Source organism: Etheostoma spectabile, chromosome 4 (genome assembly GCF_008692095.1).
Source record: "Etheostoma spectabile isolate EspeVRDwgs_2016 chromosome 4, UIUC_Espe_1.0, whole genome shotgun sequence".
Lineage (NCBI taxonomy): Eukaryota > Metazoa > Chordata > Actinopteri > Perciformes > Percidae > Etheostoma > Etheostoma spectabile.
The window spans coordinates 17,274,861-17,299,365 of NC_045736.1; the positions used below are offsets into that span (position 1 = coordinate 17,274,861).

Genomic DNA, 24,505 nt, shown 5'->3' on the forward strand with positions numbered 1-24,505 from the left:
CACACGTGCGAAAAATATTATATTTACCTAATTTTGTATATCACCCTCACTATTATTTTAAAAGTTGTGTGTATTGTTTTACATACACTTTATCATAATTTAATGAAAAAACACATAATAAACAAAACTACTGATTTGATTTTGACTACAGGAAGTTGCAGAGAGGACGATTTTTTGCGACCACCCGTCGTTTCTTGATGACGTAGTTTGTAGGCGGCGAAGTCTGTCTATTGTGTTTATCTTGAGCTCTCTACAGTTGTCTCGTGAATGGATACACCATTATCTTTTAAGATTATTACTCCTCTTTCGGACATGGACTGGAACACATCTTAAATATTAGTCAGCTGTGCACAAATTTGAAAATGAATAAAGGATGGCTGGAACTCGAGAGTGATCCAGGTGAGAAACACAGCTAACAAATGTTAGCTTCCACATGAAGCCAAATAGAGAGTTAGCCTCCTGAGCAGCTTGACTTATTAGGCTTTGAAATTAAAATCAATGCAAGATTAGAACATTGCAGAATAGAATATTTACTTGAATTATGTGCACGTTGATTGAAATCAAACGTGAAATATGAGGAGCAGTAATGTTATTAGCAAAAAGAATACGCTGGTCTTTCATTTGTTTTGTGGTGCATTCTATGCAGTTTATCCCTAATTAAAATGTTTAATAATTTCAGGACTCTTCACTTTGCTGGTTGAAGATTTTGGTGAGCAGCTTATATACAGTAGCTAAATCTCTTAGAGTGTACAATCTGAATAACCAACATATACAACTCCGAGTTTGAGTCCCGGGGCTAATACCGCTAATTAAAATGTTTCTTTGTGTATGTTCTGTAGGTATCAAAGGTGTCCAAGTAGAGGAAATTTATGATCTTCAAAGCAAGTGTCAAAGGTATATAACCTTTAATTAATCAGATTTATTCAAGTTTGTGGAACAAGTAAATCCAGAATGAAACTACCTGGTAGATATGTCAGGTAGTGACGTCCATGCTCATGTCTGAATACAAACAGTGTTCCTTTGCTTACATTGACTGTAGCAACAACATGTAAAAAGCGATTGGCATCATTTTATTTTTTAGTCCTGTCTATGGCTTCATCTTCCTGTTCAAGTGGATTGAGGAACGTCGATCCAGGAGGAAAGTTAACACTTTGGTGGATGAGACCTCTGTCATTGACGAGGAAATTGTAAATGATATGTTCTTTGCTCATCAGGTAAGTGTTTATGTTATGATATATGTTGGCAGTGATTGTAGTTATTGCTGTGATGTTAAGTATATTGACTTGTGAGTAACTGATCTGTGTTTGAAGTCATACAACCCATAGCATATTTCTTAATATGTTATCAGTATTTGTGCTGTCCATGATTTGAATATAATGCTCCTGAGCAAATTTCAATCATAGCCAAAATGTATGTCTGGACTAAAAAGCCATCACTTTAGATAGCAATTGCTTTAGTTTTAAGTCATGTATTTATTCAAGTGGCAAACAGTGACAAATGGCATTCATAACTTATCAGGCCTAAAAGTCATTTGTAAAATTGGATAGCTTATTTTGACTATTAGCCAAAAGTATTCATTTTACAAATTGTATGATATTGTGAATAGCCAGTGAATCGTGGTACTTCTAAACAGCATATGTTTAGAAGTTTTAAGATTATATAATATACTGTATATTGTAAAATCTGTAAATGTATGCAGTAATACCTAAAATTAAATATAACAATTCTGAAAATGTTCTATTGATGAACTATGATTACTATTTATGTTGGTATTATTAAACTATTAATACTTTAAATTGAAATATCCATATCTCAGCAGACTGTCCTGGTAAAAGTAAGCTCAAATAAAACATATATGAAACCAGATTTATAAAATTTCATAATAATGAAAGGACATATAGTCCTGTAATTTACTAACCATTATGTAATTTAAAAAATGCAAAGCTGGATCCAATCCACCAAAGTAGAGGTCATAAGACATTTAGCTTCTTCTAGCATTTCAAAATTCTAGCCTGTGTATTCATATCTTGCAAGAATGCCCAAAGAAACATAGTAAATAAAATGCATATTCTATCTTTGACTTGTGTTTATGCTGTCATTTTGAATCTAGCTGATACCAAATTCATGTGCCACCCACGCTTTGTTGAGTGTGCTTCTGAACTGTAGTGGCGTTGAGCTTGGCACCACCCTTAGTCGCATGAAGGCTTTCACCAAGGGCTTTAGTCCAGAGGTAAGACGTTTTTCACACGTACTCATTTGTCTGTTATTTTAGTGTAAGTTAATACTGTGCTTTATATTCATAGTTTTAACTTGAAAATTAGCTCTCAGATTTTTTTTTCCTTTGATTCTTGATAGTCTAAGAAGTCCTAGTAAGTTGACAAAAACTATATAGGTACTTACAGGTGAAAATTAGTCTGGGTCATCTAATGTACATTGCAGGGATAAAGACATCCCCCACATGTTCTGCTATCTCCTCTGTTGTGCACCAAGGCGGAATATATCAGAATCTACACTACCGGTAAAAAGTTTGGGGTCACTTAGAAAGTTCCATTGCACTCCATTGTAGACAGAACACCAGCTGAGATCAGTTGCATCATTTTATTTTAATTTTTACCAGTGCAGCAGTTTTCCATTTACAGTATGTGCTTTCATAATTGCAAAAGGGTACTCCATTGTTTTTCTAGTGAGTTTTTTTTTTTTTTTTTTTAATGATATCATATTAGTAAACAGAAAGTGCCTTTGGAACATTGGATGATTTGGCAGATAATGGGCAATGTAACTGTAGCCCCCCACTCAGATCAGCTGGTATTCTGTCTATAATGGAGTGGTATGGAAATTTGTAAGTGACCCCAAACTTTTGACCGGTAGTGTATATTTCACAAACCTATCAAATATATAAAAGCAAACAAGTTAACAACAAAAAATGCCCTAAGAGCTTGCCAAGCACATTTAACTAGTTTTTGCACCTTAAATATAATTTCAAATCACTCTCTCGCTCTCACCTTGCTCCTCATCCACTTTCATGTTTAAATTTTTATTTTTATATATTTTTCAGAGTAAAGGTTACGCAATAGGAAATGCCCCAGAGCTTGCCAGAGCACATAATAGCCATGCCAGGTAGGTTACAGTCAATGGTTCTTTTTTAAATTATCAGGTGTCTCTGATTCTGTGAAGGAAATCCTCTTTGATCTACCATACTTTTAGAGATGTCAGGCTTTGAGCAATCATCAGTTTCTTAAGCTCTCTTTCCGTGTTTCTATGGAGACCGGAGCCAAGGCACCTCCCGGAGAAACAGAATGGGATCAGTGCAGTGCGGACCATGGAGGCCTTCCACTTTGTTAGCTATGTGCCCATCAAAGACCGCCTGTTTGAGCTTGATGGACTCAAGGCTTACCCCATTGACCACGGTATGAGTATACACTGACAGAGAAATGGATCAAATAAAGTAGTCCTGTTCTTGTCACACTGTCTCCTTTATAGCTACCATCAAACCACTGAAAGTTGTCTTAAAGGGTATGATTATGTTGAGAATAGTTTTTTTCTATAGGTTTAACCGAATTTTCTAGAATCATTATTCTGATTTCTTCTCCTTTTTAAAGTTTACTTTTGTTTGTTATGTTTTATCATTATTTTCAGCCACTTTTATTCCAGTGTGTAGTCTGAAATCAGGCCTCATTTGTCATGGGATAAAACATGTTATGGCACATTTGCTATTATTGCATTTAGTGTTGTTTTATTACACACTTGTATTTTGGAAATTGCTGCCTAAATAGATCATAATATTGCGATCTATTTCAGGGCCCTGGGGAGAGGAGGAGGAATGGACCGATAAAGCTCGCCGGGTTATCATGGAGAGGATTGGACTGGCCACTGCTGGGTGAGTCCTGAGCTAGTTAGCTTAAGCAATGGTGGTTCACCTTCTACACACACACCCTCATAGCTTCATTTTCATTCTGCTGCTCTGCTCTTTTTCAGTGAACCGTACCATGACATTCGCTTCAACCTGATGGCAGTGGTGCCTGACCGCAGGATGAAATACGAGTCCAAACTCGAAATTCTAAAGAGGAATCGCCAGACTGTTCTGGAGGGTCTACAGAAGGTCAGGAAATGCGAGAATTTGTTTTTTTATGAATATACACTTAGCCACATTAGGACACCAAAACAAGTAAGGAAATTTAGCCGAGCAAGATCTTCTTAGTCACGTCCACTGACATTAGTATGTTGTTGAATAACTTTTTGTGTGTTATCCTGTCTTCAGATGATCCGGCTCAGTCAGCCCGAGCATGTCCATGACAAGAAGCAGCAGGAGTCTTCCTCCCCTGATGATAGCACAACTTCAATAAAGAAAGAGGCAGATGTGGAGCCAGTTACAACCCAGGGTGCTGATTCTGGTACTTAGGTTGCCTTTATTTCCCCAGTCAATGTTAAAATACATCTTGTGAATTGTATAGGGGCTCACCATAAACATTCAACTGAAATACACTCTCATTTTGGATTCAGTTGATGAGTCTAAGGATGCCCCTAGCCCCTCAGGAAACTCTAAGGTCATGGGCAAACGCCCAGTCCCCACAGGAGGAGGACCACAGGAAGTCACCAGTCCCAATCACATTGTTCAACGGCTGCCTGCTTTCCTGGACAACCACAACTATGCCAAGTCTCCAATGCAGGTAGAAGGAGATGTAAAGCGTATAGGTTCGGAAAGGTCTTTTGGTTACATCAAGTGTGCGTCCTGTGCTTTCATCACAAATGTTGGCCTCTAAAGATCTTTGTTTGAAGCATTGGTTGTATTGTATAATAAGGGTTGTTCTGGCCGCACATACTGATTATTTTTATAATCCGTTATTGCTGCTCCGTAAGATGTCAGAAAATAGAGGAAAAATACTCCTCAAAACTTCCCATAGTTGATTTTGTCCCTGAACTACATAATCTATCATCATATACAGCAAACAAAGGTGGCAAAACTTCACTTTTGAGAAGAAACAAGTTTTTAATTCATTGCCAATAAGTTTTCTGTTCATTCGTTAATGGACTAAATAATTCAGATTGTGTTCAGGACTTTGGCTTTCTTTTTTTCTTTTTTTTTACAAAATAGATTATTTAATTTTTTTTTTTTTTATTTAGTTTTCACAATACAAATCAAAAAACCACACACACCAACATCAACACCAGAACTTTTACCAAATACAGAATACTTACTAAATAGTACAGGCTTTATAATTCTATAGTTACAAGGTAACAGTTAGATTAAAGGGTGTTTTTGTATAACATCGAGACAGTTTCCCACTATTAATTTTGGATGATGCTAATTTTCTCTCCATGGGAATAAATCTGTCAGTTTTTATAGCCCAAAATCTATACAGCATATGACACCATATATCCATTTGCTAGAACAGAGTCTGGTGTTACATTGAGTTATGTGTAAACATTACTATTCGACTCAGCTGGCAACTAGGACAGATCATACATTGCTTTCTGTCTGTCTCGCTGACTTAGGGACAGTTCACTGTGCTTGTTACTTCTCTTGGTTATGTCATTGTAAATCTTTCTTCTTCGCTGGCTTGCTGAGTCACAATCACTCCCTCTTGCACATTAGATGTGTAGAATGCTTCTTACTAAGGAGGCACTATTCAGAAAATACAAACCACTATACTGTTAACTAAAATCCTCCTTTTGTATCAGTTTTTCATTTTTTCTCCCTTCCTGTTGTTACGACAACCCAAATATTAAAATAATGGCGGTGGCAGCAGAAAAAAAGATTATGCAGATGTTCTCTGATTTAACAGGAAGAAGAAGATCTTGCTGCTGGAGTCAGTCGCTCTCGAGCGGCAGGGCCTCCCAAACCCCCCTACTCCGACGATGAAGATGACTATGAAGATGATGAGGAGGAAGTAACCGCTTCCGCAGGCACATCCAACAGGTTAGCCTCGTAATCTGTACATTTGTATACTTTCTTCATATGTTAGTGGGTATGACCTGACTAAAGCTCTTTAGGCTTTTAGATTTTGGTCTTGTGTTTCAAATTACTGTCTTTTAGGTTCAGACGGAAGGCAAGTCTGCGATCACGACCAGGACGTGTTGGGGCTGGAATGGAGAGCCAGATTGCCCTCACTGTTTTGGCTGAGAAACTGAAGAAGGAGGCCCAAAGGAAAGATGCCCTAAATACACCCCTTTCTGTACGCACAGAAGGGCGCACAGGAGGCATTTGCATTACATCTGCTTCACAGCCTTCCCCCACACCCAGCAATGAAAGCACTGATACAGCCTCTGAGATTGGCAGTGCCTTCAACTCCCCGCTGCGCTCACCCGCACGCTCCCAGGCTGCCACACGCCCATCCAGTCCAGTTGCATCCCATCTGTCTCGGGTGCTGTTCGGAGAAGATGAAATGCTGAGGCTAGACTCCAGACATAACCGCGCTGTAAGAGAACTGGGTCCCTCTGTCAGCGCAGCCTTGTTACACCTGCAGGAGGATGGCGTCATCTATGCCCTCGCTCCATCTGGTGAGTACAAGAGGTCGTTACTGTCGTCCATGTTATTTACAAGGGTGGTTTAAAAACCTCTGTTAAAGTAAGCATTCAAGTCCATCACTTGATATTTACAGTGCAGTCATAGCATATTAATCATCTTAGACAATGGAAGTAAACAGTTTGGAGGGACTTAATGAGAATAACATACACTACTTTTAATAATGGATTGTCTCAGTTTAGCTTTTTTTTTATTATTGTTACTTTGTCTGTACATTAGATTTGGCTGGTGATAGCACAAAGCGACCTTGCACTCCAGAGAAGATGAAAGAAAAAAGGAAAGCAGACCCCGCATCAGTAGAGAAGGAACGTGTGAAAGAGGGAAAGGAGGGACCGTCGTGGAGGTGAAAGAAGAAGAGTGGTAAAGATGGAGGAGAGGGAGCAAGGAAAAGCCTGGAATTCTGGAAACTGCTGCAGACAACAAGCCCCCTGGGGATAAGTACTCTCCCAAAGTAAGTCCTTGTGTTGTAATGCACACAGTATGTACATTGCTATTATCACCGAGAGAGAGAGATAGAGAGGAGAGAGAGAAGAGAGAGAGAGAGGAGAGAGAGAGAGAAGAGAGAGAGATGAGAGAGAGAAGAGAGAGGGAGAGAGGAGAGAGAGAGAGCGAGAGAGAGAGAGAGAGAGAAGGAGAGAGAGGAGAGAGAGAGAGAGAGAGAAAGAAGGAGAAGAGAGAGAGAGAGAGAGAGAGAGAGAGAAAGAGGCGAGAGAGAAAGGGAGGAGGAAGCGAGAGAGATGAGAGAGGAGGAGGGGAGAGGACAAGTTTGGGGGGGGAACGACAAAATAAGGGATGTAAGGTGGGTATAATAAAACATACATGTTTGCGTTTGCTCATTGTATTTTTAAGGTGTCCTTATTAAACAGTCCTTCAACTATTCTGCTCTCAGAGCGCTCGCACTACTCAAGTGTGTGGAGGCCGACTTGCCAATTATGGGTGTACCTAAAGGAGGAAGTAGAAAAGAGAAAGAAATACAAAGTAGGTTTTGTTTGCCACGAACAACCCAATATATTTAATATGTTTTTATTGGCTATTAATCAAAATATTTTGTTTTCATTTGATCAGATTGATGATCAGAGGAGGACCCATAATTACGATGAGTTCATCTGCACCTTTATATCAATGCTGGCCCAAGAAGGTAAATCTTATTATCTTGAGGTTTTTTGCCCTATGATCTGGCACTAGTTGTGTGCATCCCCTAAACAATGAGTTTTACTAGTTTACTACTTTTTTTTACATGTCAAGACAAATAACAAACCAATTAACTGGACCAATATACCCAATTTATAATTTAAAGTTCTCAGTGTTAACCGTTAAAATAAGTGGCTTGAATAAGTTTACACTCCCATGCAAAAGTTGATTAAAAAGAGGAATAAAAAAACAAAGTTCCCTTGGCCTTTGGAATTAAAATAACCCCATATCATCACAAACCCTTCACCTTACCTTGAGATTGGCATGATTTTATTTTAGTTAGACTAATAGCTAGTTTGATTTGCATTGAGAGATGATCTTAAGGAAAGTTCTTCATGCCAATCTCTAGGTATGGTGAAGGGTATGTGATGATTTGAGGTTAGTTTAATTCCAAAGCCCAAGGGAACTTTATCAGGATGCATAGTATCCTGGATCCATGAAATAACTGGCCTTTAATAATAAAAATCTGCCTGCCTCTATGGGATTTTAACATAGGGGTGTGTATACTAATGCCCCCTGTATTTTAAGGAAGAACATTTATTTATCTGCATTATTCATTCACAAAGAAAACTGGTGTCCTTAAAAGGTGGGATTTTCCTAAGTTTTTTTTAATTAAGGCATGAAGATCAATTTCCAAAAGAATGTTGTTGTTGTTTTTGTATTCCTCTTTTAATCAACTTTAGCATGGGTGTGTAAACTTATTCAAGCCATTGTACATACAGGACCATACTTTTCCTCTTAACCAGCGGTACAAATAATGATACAACAGGTATGACGTTACTACACATGTACGAAAAAAGAAAAATAAATCATAAAAATTGCCACCAAACTTATGCAAAAACCTAATTGCATGTTATAAATATGCTTTTTGTTGGTATTCTTATGATTTCTTTGCTCCTTCATTCATTCTGACTGGGTGTCTTCCTCAGGCATGTTGGCCAGCCTTGTGGAGCAAAACATTTCCGTGCGTCGTCGGCAGGGAGTGAGTATTGGCCGCTTGCACAAACAGAGGAAGCCTGATCGCAGGAAACGCTCTCGGCCATACAAAGCCAAACGCCAGTAATTACAACAATCATAACTTCTGTAAGAAACTTGCACCTGTGAGCACCGAGCAATCACCACAAAAAAAAATGAAAATTGATGCAGTCCTGAAACTCTTATAAAAGCAGTCTAGTGTTGTATTTTAGCCAGAGCCTCCTCTTCTTCATGAAATCGACCATGTGTTTGGTCAGTTCTTTTATCATTTATGTAAATATGTACTACCATTTTAGCCTCAATGTACATTTTTTTCTTTGTTGTGCCACTGCTATGGACGGTTTGTAAATATGAAAAAGGCATGTGCCCAATGGTGCATCTGGCAAAGTATTCATTCTTATTAAAAGAGCTACTCTACAGTCTTATGGTCAGTACAGTTTAGTATGTCACTAAATATAAGATTTGGTAACTAAGTTGATATTTCCTCATCTGTATCCCTTATTCTTGTTTTTTATGGTGCCAATGAAGTATTGAATGTTTTCACAAAAAGCCATGTGTTATATTCATCCATAGCATTTCAGTTATCTCCACTATATAACATAAAAAGAATCTTTTAATAACGTTCTTTGGGGACAATTTTTAAACTCAAGAAGTCATGATGCATCTTGTTTTTTTCTTTTCATCTAAGGGTCTCTAGCTGTGTATGAATATCTCTTGAGGTCCTGCAGATGAAAAACAAGCTCTTGTGTTATTTTTGTACCTGAAATGGATCTGAAAGTCAGTGAATATTATATCTGATGTGTGCACTTGTGTTTTTTGTACATATGTATCTGTTAATTGGCTCACCTGTACACTGAGTTCCATTGTTCTTTGTGCTTGTCAATTCACACTATAATAAAGTCAATGAAAATATCTTGCTATAATCCAGATTTCCTTTTTTTAAATAATAGGACTACAATGGTTGAATCAGGATTATTATTGTATATAAATACTGAGAGACAGTCAATTATATTTTATTTATATATATATATATATATATATATATATATATAATATATATATATATACACTGTGTTTATATATAATTCCCCACTTGCCCCATCCTGGGCGGTCTTCTTCCTTTAAACTTGGGTCTTCTGCACAATATCTTGTTGTTCCTTGGACTACACTTTTCTGCACAGAGATCTCAGATGTTCCTGGAATTTGCTGTAGCCACTGTCCCAGTTTGGGGGTTACAGCCCTGTGTGCTCTGATTACTACTGGAATCACTGTTGCCTTAACTTTCCACATGTTCTCTAGCTCCTCTCTTAGCCCGTGGTATTTTTCAAGCTTCTCATGTTCCTATTTGATGTTGCTGTCGCTTGGGATTACTACCACTATCACAACTGCCTTCTTCTGCTTGTTTGTTAACCACCACAATGTCTGAATGGTTAGCCATCACCATTTTATCGGTCTGGATCTGGAAGTCCCACAGGATTTTAGCTTGGATATTCTCTGCCACCTTTGGAGGTGTCTCGCACTTTGACTTTGGGACTTACGGCTAGTACTCAGCACAGATGTTTCTGTACACTGTGCCAGCCAGTTGGTTATGGCGTTCTATGTACGCTGTACCTGCCTGCATTTTACACCCCGCTTTTATGTGCTGGATTGGCTCAGGGGCATCTTTACACATCTTGCACCTGGGGTCCTGTCTGGTATGGTAGGATCTTGTACTCAGTGGCATGTGTGTGTGTGTGTGTGTGTGTGTGTGTGTGTGTTTGTTTTTAGGTTTAGGTTTAGGTTTATTAGATCAAAAGGTTTCTATTGTAGTGACAGTTGGTGTACACTAGGGAGAGCAGTTGGTGTACACTCGTCCCTGTAGCAATCCTTCAGGGACAAGTGGGACCATCTCAGAATCATCTCCTTTACTCTGCTATAAAGAGAGCCAATTACAATAAAATGGATGTTGGACTTTATGCAGAGGGATTGTGTTGTGGCACAATGACTGTGATGTAGCCCACATATGTATTTAGATAATTATGTAGTCTAAGTATAATTAAACTGGTATTTTGCATAGATCTGCCAGAACTACTCAGCTTTCATCTACAGTTTTTGTTCCTTTCATTTGTAGTAAATTACTGCAGAGCTAGCTATTTAGCTTTTGCTAAATGAAATAACATTAACTTTACATTATTCAAATTAGTAAATAATCTTTTGTAATATATAGCTATCAATCTTAACATTACTTTTTGATTCCATCATGCAATCTATTGGGCTGCTTATTTTATTTTACATCTGACACTGTTTACCACATGTTTGAGCACTGGTGTGATCATCTTGTAATAATGCCACTGGCTCTCAGCCAAAGTGGTCAAGTACACATAGCCTATGTGGGAGTAGGAGCTAAGAAAAACTACCCCTCAGCCAAACAACATACAGCATGGTTTTTATTTATTTATTTATTTATTTATTGTGTTATGTCACCACTGGTTTCCTGTAATTTGGTTTAGAGACACATATCTTATCTAGATTTAAAAATATTAGGTCTCCAACCTGCAGTTTCTTATACCTACTAATTATGAGTCCAAACCCACAAGTATTTAGTTTAATATCACAAACGACAAAAAATCAGCAATATTTAAATTTCAGAAGCTGGAACCAATGGTTTACTGGCCTTTTTGCTTGAAGAAATTATCTGAATATCCTAATCGATTATTAAAATAGTTGCTGATCAATTTATTTAATGTAAAAAATATAGACAAATTTAATTAAGGATCGTTACATTTCAAACATGCAGGCACTAATAATTGTGTGTAATGTGTATGTTTCTGGTCATTTAGATAAAAAAGAACAAATGGTCAATGAGATAAAAACGTGAATTGAATCAGGGAGGTCCCAGTGGTCTCCAGTCATGTGCCATAGAGGACTCAGAGGTATTTGCGTGGTGACCGTGGATGTATTAAATGGTGACTTGAGATAACCGAGCGTCGTGACCGCGCACGTATGAGCCATTCAAGTTCCCACCCATTGCGTCAGCGCGTTCCCTCACCCTCTCCGTCAACGCGCGTGCTCCGTGCGGGATGCTGAATTGTAGGTGATGATGGCGGAAGGGGAGCAGCGCTGAGTTTCATCTGAGTTTTTACAGCCGCTGTAGAACCATCTACAACATCGTTTCTCTCCGTCGAGACCTTTCCCGAGGCGATGGGGAACGAGGCCAGTATGGAAGGGGAGGGACAGGCGGGACAGCCCGGCCCCGCCGTCCCTGCAGCAGGGGCTCCGGCTTCCATTTCAGCACCACCGGACTCTGGACAGCTCATCAAGCCGAGCAATGGAGCGCCAGCCGGAGGAAGTGGGGCTGGACCCCGGCCGGGGATTAACAGGTAGCCGCGATAGCTAGGACGCTTCTCCGCCAAACTATGGACAGAAATCAGGGAGGCTACACGGCAGCGTGGCGTGTACAGTACATCTGTACGATGTGGAGCATAGATAGGCTATAGGATCAACCGAGATAGACTTGAATAGGTGCTTAATTATTTATTTCAATATCCTTGTCAACACAATTCACCACCACCCCTTTTTAGACCCATTTCTGCTTTTTAGCAGCACCACCCTATTACTCAACGTCAATTTGTCTCGAAGTCAAATTTAATATGCAACGCTTTCGATGTAGAATCAGTAATAAATCATTGTAAACGTGTCAATAGGAATGTTCACGGTGTCTGTCCTCAGGCATCAGTAGCTAGTATCATGAGTGAATGATCGACGTTTTTTTTTTCCTCATGAGGCAGTGCCAAGTAAATATGACTACTTTGGAATGGGTCTGACAGATTTTAATTTCACCCATTGCTCCAGGTAATACATTAATTAGAAATGCAATTGATGCGAAGTGCACTGGATCTCACGTTAAATGGCTTACTCGTTTCAATTACAGGTTGATTACCTGAACATGCCTCGACATGAAAACCAGTACAAAGTCATTCTGAGAAATCACCTTCCTGCTTGGGAGGAGGTGTCTGTATCCTGACAGCGTTGTGTAGGGTGACAATGCTACCAGCAGACAGCGTCGTTGTGAGCACAGGACCGTTAGGCATATGCCATTTAGCTGCCTCACTCATCAGATCTCAAACCAAATCAATATGCACCTAGTGGGAATTATCACCACTATACAGCACAGAAAAAGAAAGAGTGGTATTGCATCTCTCCATAAGAAATCCAGACACAGAGCCCAGATTTATATGGCAGCTTTACATGACAATATTTCCATTATTTTGACAGTGATATATGGAAACTTGTCCTATAACAAGCCAATATAATCAGATAAAATATTAGCCTTTTCCAAAATCCAGTTGAGAGCCTCAGTGTATAATCACAACTAGTAGTGGCCTGTAGGTCTGTATTTTCTGTGTGGGTGAGTGGGAAGGACAACCCTTCCAACAAGATCTGATATTGCCTTAGTTACACAGTTCAACAGTTGTAGACCTGAATACGCACATGCAGAGGCACAGCTGCGTCTTGGATTTGCCACACCTGCTTACAGTCTCTGGGTACTGTCCATTTTAGCCTGCCATCCAATAAGCGGTATATATTTTTTTATGGTACATACCTTCCTTCAAGGCTAAAATTCAAGGTGATTATTTTGAAAATATGCCTTGCTTGATTTGTGCCATTACACAAAGTGACCGTAAGGCATTATGTGGATGTGTTCTGCCACTGTAACTAGAAAACCATATACATTTATTAATGTTTTAGTCCTCCCTATGTTTCTATTTGGAAAAAAGCACCCACTCTTCATCCCATATATACACTGTGAGGTAGATTTTAAGGCCCATAGCTCCCATGTAACCTCATGATTTTTTCAAATCTTGATTTGCCTCTTGTATCCACCTGATGGGGAGTGCTGAGAGACTGAGCATGCTAAGAGACAGACATGATGAGAGAGAGAGAGTACATCATATGGCTGATTAAAATGGTTTTCTTAAGATCAGTGCCCCCACATTCAGTCTGAATCTTGCCTTAAAATACTCTTCCACAAAGAATTTGTGAGAGTGTAAGAATCAATGAGACCGTGGCTGTGTTAAGACTTAAGATAGAAGACTTTCATCTTAATTAATGAGTTGCTGCGTTTTATGAATTATATTCTATTTGAGTCTGTTAATATAAATGGGGACATAGTTTGCTATATATAACCATATTCAGAAGTGGGTTCCATATATGCATTTTTTCTCCATATGATATTTTATCCATCGCAGTCAAACAGCTAAATCTGAAGCTATGGGAGTCACCCTATCCTTCTGCTCCACAAAGCACTACAATGGTGGTTTTCTGTTCTAATCATAACAGCTTTGACTAAGTGCACAGTCATCCTGACCTTATGCCCATAACTGACAAACATTCAGAATTGTAAGAAATACTCCAAGCCTCAGATATTTAATATGTTTACAGCAATGTGCTGCTGCTACATCATGTCTCAATTTTTCCTTTGCAAGCTTTACTTACTCCATCGTGTAATAGCACATGTGATAAAGGACTGAGAGCTACTTGATTCAGTCTTTTCAAACAAGTAGTTCATTAAGCAAGTTAAATCAACATAAATCAAAATTCCATTCCACAAACCTAAACAAAGCTATAATTTAAAAAACCCATGAACATGACGTAGTCACTCATGTTCTAAGACAGAGTGCACAAACAGTATTCCCTCATAATTAATTTACCTTCAGCAATGAAAGCACTGTTCACTGTGTAGCCTGCACATACCAAATGGTTATTACAACTCAAACAAATAATGCAAAAGCAGTTCTTATTATTTATGACATTATGACAGCCATATTATACAGAAAATAAACAGCTATGTACTGCATTGGCAGTGTAGCATTGTTTCCAGATGTCTAACAAAATTGACTTTAGCTGAAATTTTGTGTCACAGTGACTTGCTTGAAATTATTTGAGATACTGTATCAGGGGTGTCAAACTCAATTTCACTAAGGGACACACCGCAAAATATGAATCACATCAAAAGCCAGACATGTAGTGTATTGCTTTTATTAACTAAAAATAAAAAATAAAATAAAAATATCGATGCATTAATCTGCGTGAAAATTAAAAATATTGGAAGGAAACAATATAACAATATAACTCATAATAATCATTTTGGTTAATGTTGTACAAATTGAGCAATTCATTCTGGCTTTCATCTGTATTATGATGAGGAAAAAGTTGCAACTTGGGAAAAAGATTAAGCATGTAATTGTGCAGTGGACTGGATATGTATTTTATCTAGATGGTTTAGAGAATCTTTAAAGTTTCTGGAAACACCTTTAGAATAGTAGCATGTTTGCTAAACGGCCTTCTGTGTTTTTAAAAAAACACAAGGTATATATTTATTAGGGTAATCAAATGCTTAGCTCCGGGACTTGAATGCATTGTCATACGTGAGAGGCACAAACTGGGGCTATGGGGCAGCTTAACATCATCTGAATAACCCGAACAATCACCAGCAAACAAAACACAAGGGCCACTTGTCGTGATTTTGATGTAGTCTGCTTCATGTGATGAGCCTTTTCTCATGTGACGCACAGCAGGTGGGAGATTTAAAGTTTCAGCACTACAGCTCCTGCATTCACATTTGGCCAACATGATGAGGACCAGTCTCTCCCGTATGCTCTACCTCGTCCATGTCTCGGCCGCTCATCAATTATTTTTTGATGGTTTGCCAAACTTGTCTGACACTAAATGATGAAATGGCTGCAAATAATGGAAATAGAAGGTGCTGTGGCCTATTACACTGCTATCCACCTCTGTTTGTGGATTGGGATAATTTGTTTAGTGAATATTGTAACAGGCGTTGTCACTTGGCTACTTCAAAAAAATTTTTTATTCATTTTGTGTCTTTAAAAAGGATGAATTTGTCATATTTTTTGACAGAAATCACTTGAATGTCTGTCAAGTCCTCTTTGTCCCTCTTTAACCCTGACAGTAGAAGCTGGAAAAACACACGTTAACACATTAAACCTCTTGTCTAACAAGCAAGGTGCCCTGCAACCACAGCATGGCACATTTACAACTTACTAAATAATAATAAAGTTAAAAACATTTCCCTCTGGGGAAATATCATTACCTCTTTCCATTTTACTTTGGAATTTTCCTACAACATCAGTAGTCACTGACATTCCTAAACATTTGTGAAAACAACAGTGCTAGTCCTGTGTCAATGAGCATTTCACGCAGATTTATGCTCCACTTCATGCCTTTAAAGTGCATTTGGCCATCACAAACAAATGATGCATTCAAACATGTTCAAGTCTGATGCATCCACTTCCTCTCTGGGTTGACCTTTAAATATTACTAAATGGATGGCAGGAGATATGTTTCACTAAGAAGCCTTAGGTAACCAGTTTCATTTCCAATGGATAAAGGAATAAATCAATAAGAAAGATAAATACATTTCCATTATAGGGCTATGATTGGTGTATTTGCCATATAAGTGATTATTATAATTATGCAAAACTACCATCTATCTTGTAAGGACAGGAGGGAGATTTATACTTCAGTTGTCCACTCTATGTATGTCAGTGATCAGTTGCTTTAACAACATCCCCAAAACTCCAGTTTAGCCTTAGCGTGACAAGGTTAGAGTGCAGATGTTTAATTCATCATCTGGGACTCATAATTGCTTACATACTCTCTTTTAATTCCTTTATTCATCTCTTCATTTCCAACATTCTTTCACTGTGGATGCAGAGCTTCTGCTCAGACTGTCTTTGAAGATGATAAGCATGACAAAACAAGGTCTAAGTTGTTATGACAGTGGAAATCCTCCATTCCTATTAACTATTGGCACTAATGCCTGAGGGCTGGAATGTGCAAGAAAACCAAAAGTTTACAATGCTGTTGTCTGATACACCAACTTTGTTCCACCCTAAACACATTGCTGAGGCCAGTAAAGAACAGCTTCAAAGAGTGAAAACAAGCCACAAGGAGAACTTCACAGAAACTGATATAGGCAATATAAAATATTCAACATATGCCTCTCTGTTGGTCAAGGTTTTGAGTAGTCTGATATCACACTATGAACAACAATAAAACTATTTTAATGACATGCGGACCTAGAGCAACTCACAGCTGAAGGCATCAAAAATATACCACTGAAGAAGCAGTACTGCTCCTGTTTGAAATTAAGTAGAAATCACTGGTATAAAACGTAGTAAATTATGTCATTGTGTGTGTGGGTGTGTGTGTGTGCATTGTGCTGACTGAAGAGAACTGTCTGAACCGTTTTGAAGAAGCTAGTGTACAGAAATGTGTGTTATAAATTGTTATCCAAATCCACTTTGTGTTCTTTTTATCATCTCTAACAGACCACCTCCGTCAGACCTGGGACCTAAAGCAGGAGTTGAGAGTGGTCATGGGACAGGGGACAGGTTGGCCTCCCATGACACCCATCAACAAAAAGGAGAGCAGGGCCAGGGCCATGTGGCCAGGAAGAGTCTGCATGTGGATGTGGGTAGCAACAGAACAGGAAGGTCCCCCTCCGTCTCCCCGGACCGAGGCAGTGTCCCCACATCCCCTTACTCTGTGCCACAAATTGCACCCATGCCGAGCAGCAAACTGTGCCCCGTCTGTAAAACCACCGACCTGACGGGCACAGGGGAAGACAAGCCGAACTTCAACACCTGCACACAGTGCTGCTCCATGGTGTGCAGCCAGTGTGGCTTCAACCCTAACCCTCATCTCACAGAGGTAAGGAATGCATTCTTTTTGGGACATTTTTCTATTTTTTCTCTATACTAGTTTACTCAACAACTGACTTATTTCATAAATATGGTGTACATGATATGTAAGGGAAGACACCACTGTCACTCTGCCCTGAACTACAAACACAGTCAGTATCTGCCATGGTGCATTCAAATGGAAAACAAAAACATCTGAAACACATCCCCAAAATGGTAACAAAAAAAACTGTTGTACAAGTGACTGCACAAACAAAAAATGAATTCAGGCATATAGTATTATAAACTGTCTGAACGCTGAAGTGAAGAGTAGCTGTGTGACGTTGACTTACCAAGCACATGGTTTACCAAATGACACAGATAATAAAATTTAAATATTTTACAAACCTGTTCACAAACAACCAGGATATTCTTCAAAGTCCTTGTAATTGTGATCTAGCTGACAGATCCCGCTATAAATAGAATGAAGTGTCTTTTCTGGTGGAGCTACATATATAAAAATATATCAGTCATATATAACTATTGACTGTCTGGCACATCAAACAGATTGCTGTTTAATTTGTATAGTTTTTATTTGCTTCTTCCCAACAGCTCTACCCATTCATAGCATCCATAGCGGGTGGTGTTGAGAGAGGTGGTATGTGAAAAGTTACATCAATGCATACCTTTAAACCATTTAAATTTGTTGATCAAAGTGGGTAATTCAGGTGCTTCAGTGTGGTTGAATTTGACCCGGTGTAATTATTTCTCATTCACATTTGTGAGAACTCTCGTTGATGACTATTGTTGTCAAGTTGGCTGTAACTGGCTAGCAGACTGGATTGCACCAACTGAAACTGGACAAGGATGTGAATTATTTGCAGTCTGAATGAGAGCTGTGAACTTCCTAGCTCTAGTCATTGTTTTCCTTGAGTGTTTAATGATCTGGTGGGCTCATGATCTTATATCCTCAAATACCAGGTTATTACACAACTATGTGCCCAGTAGTAAACATATTGGTCACTTCCTATTAGCTGTAATGAATTGTAGGCCCTTATCTTGAGCAAGTGCTACGTTGTTTTTTAACTGATGTTCACAGTAAAGGCACACAACACTTGAACAAAGCTCTACCCATCCTTTCTGACAGGCACTAGTGAGCATCCAAATCATGCCCAAAGCCTCTCCCAAACAAACGCTGCTGAACACATCTCCCCATCATTCACAATCATTCAGATGCATCTAAACAGTCATCATTGTTAACAGGTAGCTGAGTAAGCTTATTGCCTTCATCCTAAAATAAATCACTTGCCTAAATTGAATTAGTCTATGCTTTGCTGTTACTGTGAGTCAAGTGTGGCTGTGTCATCTGTCATAAAGTTTCACATCAACTCCAGTGAGTCATGTTGCAAATTGCAGCCAAGGCGCTATGTCAGTTAAGCTGGCCTACATAATATGGGCTGAAATATGTGCCAACAGAAACTAAATTTGAATTTGAATTGCTAAACTTGAGTAATTGCATTGAAAAACTGAATTTGAATCAAATAATTTTAAATTGTATTGTTTAATTCGACTCATTGCATTGAAAAACTGAATGTGAATAGTATAGTTTCAAATTTAATATATTTGTTTGGAACTGAAATTAAATATGATCATCAATGAAAATTCAACTCTCTCTATATCTTCACATTTCTACACACTTCAGTTCTCACAATTCAATTTCAAGTTACGGTGACAGACATCCTGGTACTTGAAGAAGTCATGGATCCTTCTTTGGTAGGACAGGTCCTTCGGAGGCTAGGCCAGGCTCCTCTGTTGCATTTGGAGAACACGTAAATGGAACAGGCTAGCAAATACACGTCATTTGTGCACGCTGCATTCCAAAACACTGGATGAAAGGATTGTGGGACTGTAAACTGTGCCGTTACATTTTTTTGTTGAGATGGAGAAGGTGAATCAGCATCAGTCTGCTTGCAGGAGAAGAATCTACTTTCGGCAGCTTTGCCCGCAACATGCAATGGTAGGTAACATTGCCGACAATAATAGGCTATGATGTAAGCAATAGTTGTTATCTCTTATTTATCCCTTGTCAATAAATTAAAAACTCGTGGGAGTTCATGTTCATAGTAGTTACAGGTAAGGAGAATTGCATTAATTAATCTTAATTACATTAAGCTTACAGTAGCTAACAGTTTACATATATTCCTTAGTCCCTGTTAAAAGACAGCAAACACAATAAAAATATGTTTACCGTTATGAATGCTAAAACTTTACGCTATACTTTTTGGGAGCACAAAAGATACACTTTAATCATTGAACATTGATCTGCGCTCTTCCTTCATCCTTCAAGTACCCAGATGTCTGTAACAGTAACTTGAAATTAAATTTTGTTAACTGAATTTTAATTGTGAGAACTGAATGTGAAGCTATAAAGAGAGTTGAATTTTCATTGATGATCATATTTTATTGGATTTCAGTTCCAAACAAATTAATTCAATTTCAAACTATACCATTCAGATTCAGTTTTGCAATGCAAGGATTCAAATGAAACAATACAATTTCAAATGATGTGATTCAAATTCAGTTTTTCAATGCAATTATTCAAGTTTAGCAATTCAAATTTAAATATAAATGATTCAAATTCAGTTTCTATTGGCACATATTTCAGCCCATAACATAAATACAAGAATTTAGGGAGTAAATGTTTCATGTTTGTACTGTAGATGAACTGTAGATGCGTTGGCATGTAAATGTATTGACTAATGTGTGTGTGTGTGTGTGTGTGTGTGTTAAAGCTTGAATACATGCTTGCATAACAGCATATTGGTGTGTATTGGAAGGGAGACTGTAAAAGTTGGAAAGAGGAAATCGTGGGAGATGGAAGGACTAGAAACAAATGCGTGGACCAAAGTGGAGACAGACAGTAAAGAATAGATCATTACAGGGAGTGAAGGAGAGCATGTCAGTTAAGAGAACCGCGGAGGTGGATGTTCTGGGTATTTTTCAGCTTAGCCTTGGTGAGCTTGTCAGATGCTGACAGGGAGAGAGACGAGGGAAAACGTTCAGCCTCCGGAGACCTAAAGATTTACCCCCTTAACCTACTTAGCATGGATTGGGCCTTTGCCTCACTGCAGCAGATCTAACACAGTGAAATTGACGATGGGCCTGTTGTTGCCGATCAAGGTGATGATAATACTGAAGACGACGATGACTGGAATTACGATTGCAATGATGACAAGGAAAGACCTGGAGAAAAGGATACCCATGCTAAGGAAGTTGAAGTGAAACGTTCCTCCTATGCAGGAGCATATATTCTCATACCTGTGATGAAATGTAGATAGACTTTCAGGATTTTCTAGAATTATACTTTTTTAAATTTTTGTTTTGATGAAAAAATCACCTGTGGCATTTTTATTACATATCTGTACAATCTAAATATCTCATTTAATTGCCGTTTCCGGAAAGTCTCTCCACAACAACGCTGGCTCAGTCCGGGTTCATGTCGTTTCTGTTTAAAAAAAGATTTAGACACTGATTGAACTGTCCCAGATTATAGGGATAATATGAACAATATCTGGTATTGAAGAGGATTTCCCATCAAATTACAGAAAGATGGCACTGCTGATTAAAGTGTTGATAACCGAGGGCGATTCCATATTTGGAAAGATTATGCATATTCACCACAAAGTCCCAAATGGTATCTCCAGCCCAGCATCAAAAACATAAATGAGAGCAGTTTTTTTTAAAACATTTAGCAAGAAGTTGCCTTATCAGTTGAATTTCTTATGAAGACAATCCCTGCTCATGCAGGATTGTTTGAGGAATGGTAACAACTGTTAAACAACCTGGTGATGGGAATGCAATTTAGAGAGGTGTAAACAGCAAGCAACAAATGGGTGTTATATGCCACTGGCTGTTACAGGGCTGTCAGTCAAGTTGAGACAATTCAGTTTATTTTAATATTTTTGCTGAGAATGTGCAAGCAGTCATACACATGAGTTTGTAAGGAAAGTGTGTGCATGACGTAGACAACAGCAAGATTAAAAAATACTAGTTAAAATGTTTTTTAGGAAGGTGTACGGATGATTAAAAACACTGTGATGAAAGAGTGAAGGAGAGAGGTTGACAGCGTGAGAGAAGCGAGACTAAGACTAAGAGACAGAGTAAAAATCAAGAGAGAACAGGAGTTCAGAGAGATAGTGAAAGTACCATAGACACCCCCCGCCACTGACAGTGTTCTCCCACCATCACACAGGCAAACATCTGCTTTATAATTGCTCCAATTTTTATTTATAGATCCTACCCCCTTCTGTCTATGATGGCCCGGTCCTGAGAAGCCACAGCTGAAAGAGAGAGAGAGAGAGAGAGAGAGAAAGAAAGAGAGAGAGAGAGAGAGAACTGTGTGAAAGAGCTGTGTGGTAGCAGAGGGGGGACAGAACTGGAGAGAAAACCATCATCCTATATTATCCATAATAGTCTTGGTGTTCATACTAACGCAATGCAACACTACATAGGTTTAGCTTTAAGTGCCGCAATACAAAAATACAAAATCAAAAAAGTAATTTTGGGGCACGTTTGTGTGCAGTTTGGTGTGTTTCTAAGGCATCAGCATTGCCAAATCACTCTGGAGATGGATATGAGTATTTTTTGTCATGAAATGATGACTTTTTAATGCTTTTGTTTAAAGAGTGCCTTAGAACAGATTCTTTTGTTTTAACCAACAATCCCACACGTTTTAACAAATGCTCCCACACGAAAGTCTTTGCAGAGGCACTCTTTATATTTCCACCTCCCTGATCAAAAATGTAGGTAGGTGGCCAGTTGCACTATATATATCTGCAACCCATCCAAGAAATGTGGAATCTATTTTAACTCCAAAAAAAATTACATTCAAGCTAATATATCATTAATACAGATACCTTTAGTCAGAAACATATTTATATTTAACAATTTAAAGTTGCATTGATCAATAATTTTACATTACATGGAAACAGACTATGATAAAGACAAGCTGGTGAACATAGTGGATCATTTAGCAGCTAAAGAGCCTGCTATTTCACTCAGGTGTTGATGGAGACCAAGGCAAAGTTAAAAGCAGAGTGAATGTTGGACTTACAGGTGGTCAGAAACATGATTCCAAATCACTGCTAATGTTGCTCTGTGTCTGCTGGACATGTTAATAGGCAACAGTTAAAGGTTGTCCTTCACGGGTAAATTGTAAAATTTGAATTTAGTCCATAAATATAAAATAAAAAATAAAAACATTCAAGAACAATTGTAAAAGAGGGTATTTAGCTGTGGCTAGAAGCCACTCTGTTGGTGAGTCAGTCAAATGTTACAACCCTCTCCTCCCTGCATATGCACAGCTGTGGGATACAGACAAACAGTAACGTAGATAGAGACAGGTGTGCTTTAGCTGATTTAGACTTTAGTGTTTCCCAGGTTCTAAACCCAAGGCCCAAAATTGATTTTCCGAAGCTGCTTCAGTAACACCAACCTGGGAGAAGAAACTGTGTGTTCAAGTGTTCTTGAAAGCAGGTTGTGAGTGTCTCAGGTACATTATTGCTTTTTTAATTTTTAACTGTTCAAGAGTACTGCTTGTCTCAAAGTGAGAGCTTGAGTTGTTTTATAGCATGCATATTGTTTACATACGTGACCACATTTATTTGTTTTCCATGGTCAAATAGTTTTTGAGAAAGTCTGCAAATAATAACTGAAAAGTAAGAATAAACTACAATGATGCGGTCATATCATTGAAGAATAAATCCATTATGCCTCAAGGGAGCCAGACCCTAGTTTCTAATCCCTTCGAATTAATTTAAATATTTAGCATCAGACTTCTCTAATCCCCCTCTAACTTTGCATCATGTGGCACAAGAGATTCAATGGCATTCAGATCTGGTAAAGTGGAAGACAATAAAGGTTGTTAAATGGATCTCTCACTAGTATTGTCTAGAGCTTTTAATGTGTTGGAGTTAAATGTTAGCCAAGGACGACATGGGTGATATACTGTATGTGATGAATGAAGTGTGATTTCTTGAGATTTTACCCTAACAAAAAGCCACAAAATAGTTCAGGTCCTTGAGGGAGAAGGTTTTAGGGCAATTTTTTTGTTTTTTTTTGGTGTCTGTCTGTCTTCTGCCCTGTGTGTGCTGGAAGATGTTGAGAAAATGAATGAGTGAAAAAATATATTCTGAGAGGTTTAATAATTTTGGTTTTGGTACCAACTGGTAATCATCAAAGGTTTTGCCGAAAAAGTGTTTTGGGAGGAAATTATTTGGGAGGAAAAAGTGAGCTGTCGTTTTCTTCTTGGTTTCCCACCATTGAGACTGTACTTGTCAGCCTGCTTGTTTGTGTCATTTGCTGTGTTAATAGCAACTGAGGCTGTGCGTTTTTAGAAAGAATTTAAGCTTTTTCCCTTATTAAACACACTATGCATTATGTACAGTATATATTCAAATGATTATTATATCATATTAATTTATAGATATAACACAAAATATATCAGAGTTTAGATTAAATGGTTTTATCATTTAAACTCCGATAGCATGCTGAAAAGTCTGACTTTTTAGCAAACATTACAACATATGTTTCTATTTTTATATATTTTTTGGAGCCTTTTTCCCTTTTATTCAATATTGACAGTGGACAGACAGGAAAGGGGGAGAGAAAAAGAAAGGAAGACACGCAGCAAAGGGCTGCAGGTCAAATTCAAACCTGGGCCACTGCAAAGGACTCAGCCTACTTGGGGCGCACGCTCTTACTGGGTGAGCTAGAGGCTGCCCCACAACATGTGTTTTTAAAAGAATCTGGCCCTAAAGTTTTGAGATATCTCTAATGCTATTTACTTTAAATCACTGATCATGTACAGTAAGTTCTATTTACTAAATACAAAATGTAGAAAATGTCAGTGTTTTGTTGACAGTGTTTCACACAGTGCACCAGGCTGTAATCATTGACTGACTGGGGCTTTAAGTGGACAAACAGTATGAACTGGGTCATGAATCCAGCTGAGACACTACATGAATGAATTTTGCATATGCCAAAATATTTTGCAATGAGAACTGCCAGTGACTAAATCTGGGGCACTGGTTTGATTATTACCTTCTAAATTGCTGCATTTAAAGTCTCAGCT

At 38.4% G+C, this 24,505-nt stretch overlaps 2 protein-coding genes across 4 annotated transcripts in view; both read left to right on the forward strand.

Annotated features, from left to right (window-relative positions):
• Window positions 1-180: 180 nt before the first annotated feature.
• On the forward strand, window positions 181-9,601 carry bap1 (BRCA1 associated deubiquitinase 1). The gene is made up of 17 exons (XM_032514074.1): window positions 181-399; window positions 680-709; window positions 840-894; window positions 1,082-1,214; window positions 2,111-2,230; window positions 3,056-3,117; window positions 3,265-3,407; window positions 3,799-3,877; window positions 3,976-4,099; window positions 4,259-4,393; window positions 4,494-4,667; window positions 5,784-5,917; window positions 6,035-6,498; window positions 6,743-6,973; window positions 7,411-7,501; window positions 7,589-7,661; window positions 8,644-9,601. Exons 1-14 carry the CDS (start codon window positions 363-365, stop codon window positions 6,868-6,870), a joined length of 1,818 nt encoding a protein of 605 aa, XP_032369965.1. The 5' UTR covers window positions 181-362; the 3' UTR covers window positions 6,871-6,973; window positions 7,411-7,501; window positions 7,589-7,661; window positions 8,644-9,601.
• A 2,123-nt stretch (window positions 9,602-11,724) lies between these two features.
• The window catches only part of bsnb (bassoon (presynaptic cytomatrix protein) b), a 62,442-nt gene continuing 49,661 nt past the window's right edge, over window positions 11,725-24,505 (forward strand). For all 3 annotated transcript variants that reach the window (XM_032514060.1, XM_032514061.1, XM_032514062.1), the window contains exons 1-2: window positions 11,725-12,048; window positions 17,023-17,404. In XM_032514060.1, coding sequence (XP_032369951.1) covers window positions 11,870-12,048; window positions 17,023-17,404 — 561 coding nt within the window. In that variant the 5' untranslated portion in view covers window positions 11,725-11,869. The remainder of the gene's footprint in view (window positions 12,049-17,022; window positions 17,405-24,505) is intronic.

What these genes read in the sequence shown, in the direction of transcription:
- bap1 (XM_032514074.1), top strand. Translation starts at nt 363, where the DNA reads ATGAATAAAGGATGGCTGGAACTCGAGAGTGATCCAG. An exon ending in TTTGCTGGTTGAAGATTTTG is followed by an intron (nt 710 to 839) that starts GTGAGCAGCTTA and finishes TATGTTCTGTAG; the next exon opens with GTATCAAAGGTGTCCAAGTA. An exon ending in ATTGGACTGGCCACTGCTGG is followed by an intron (nt 3,878 to 3,975) that starts GTGAGTCCTGAG and finishes GCTCTTTTTCAG; the next exon opens with TGAACCGTACCATGACATTC.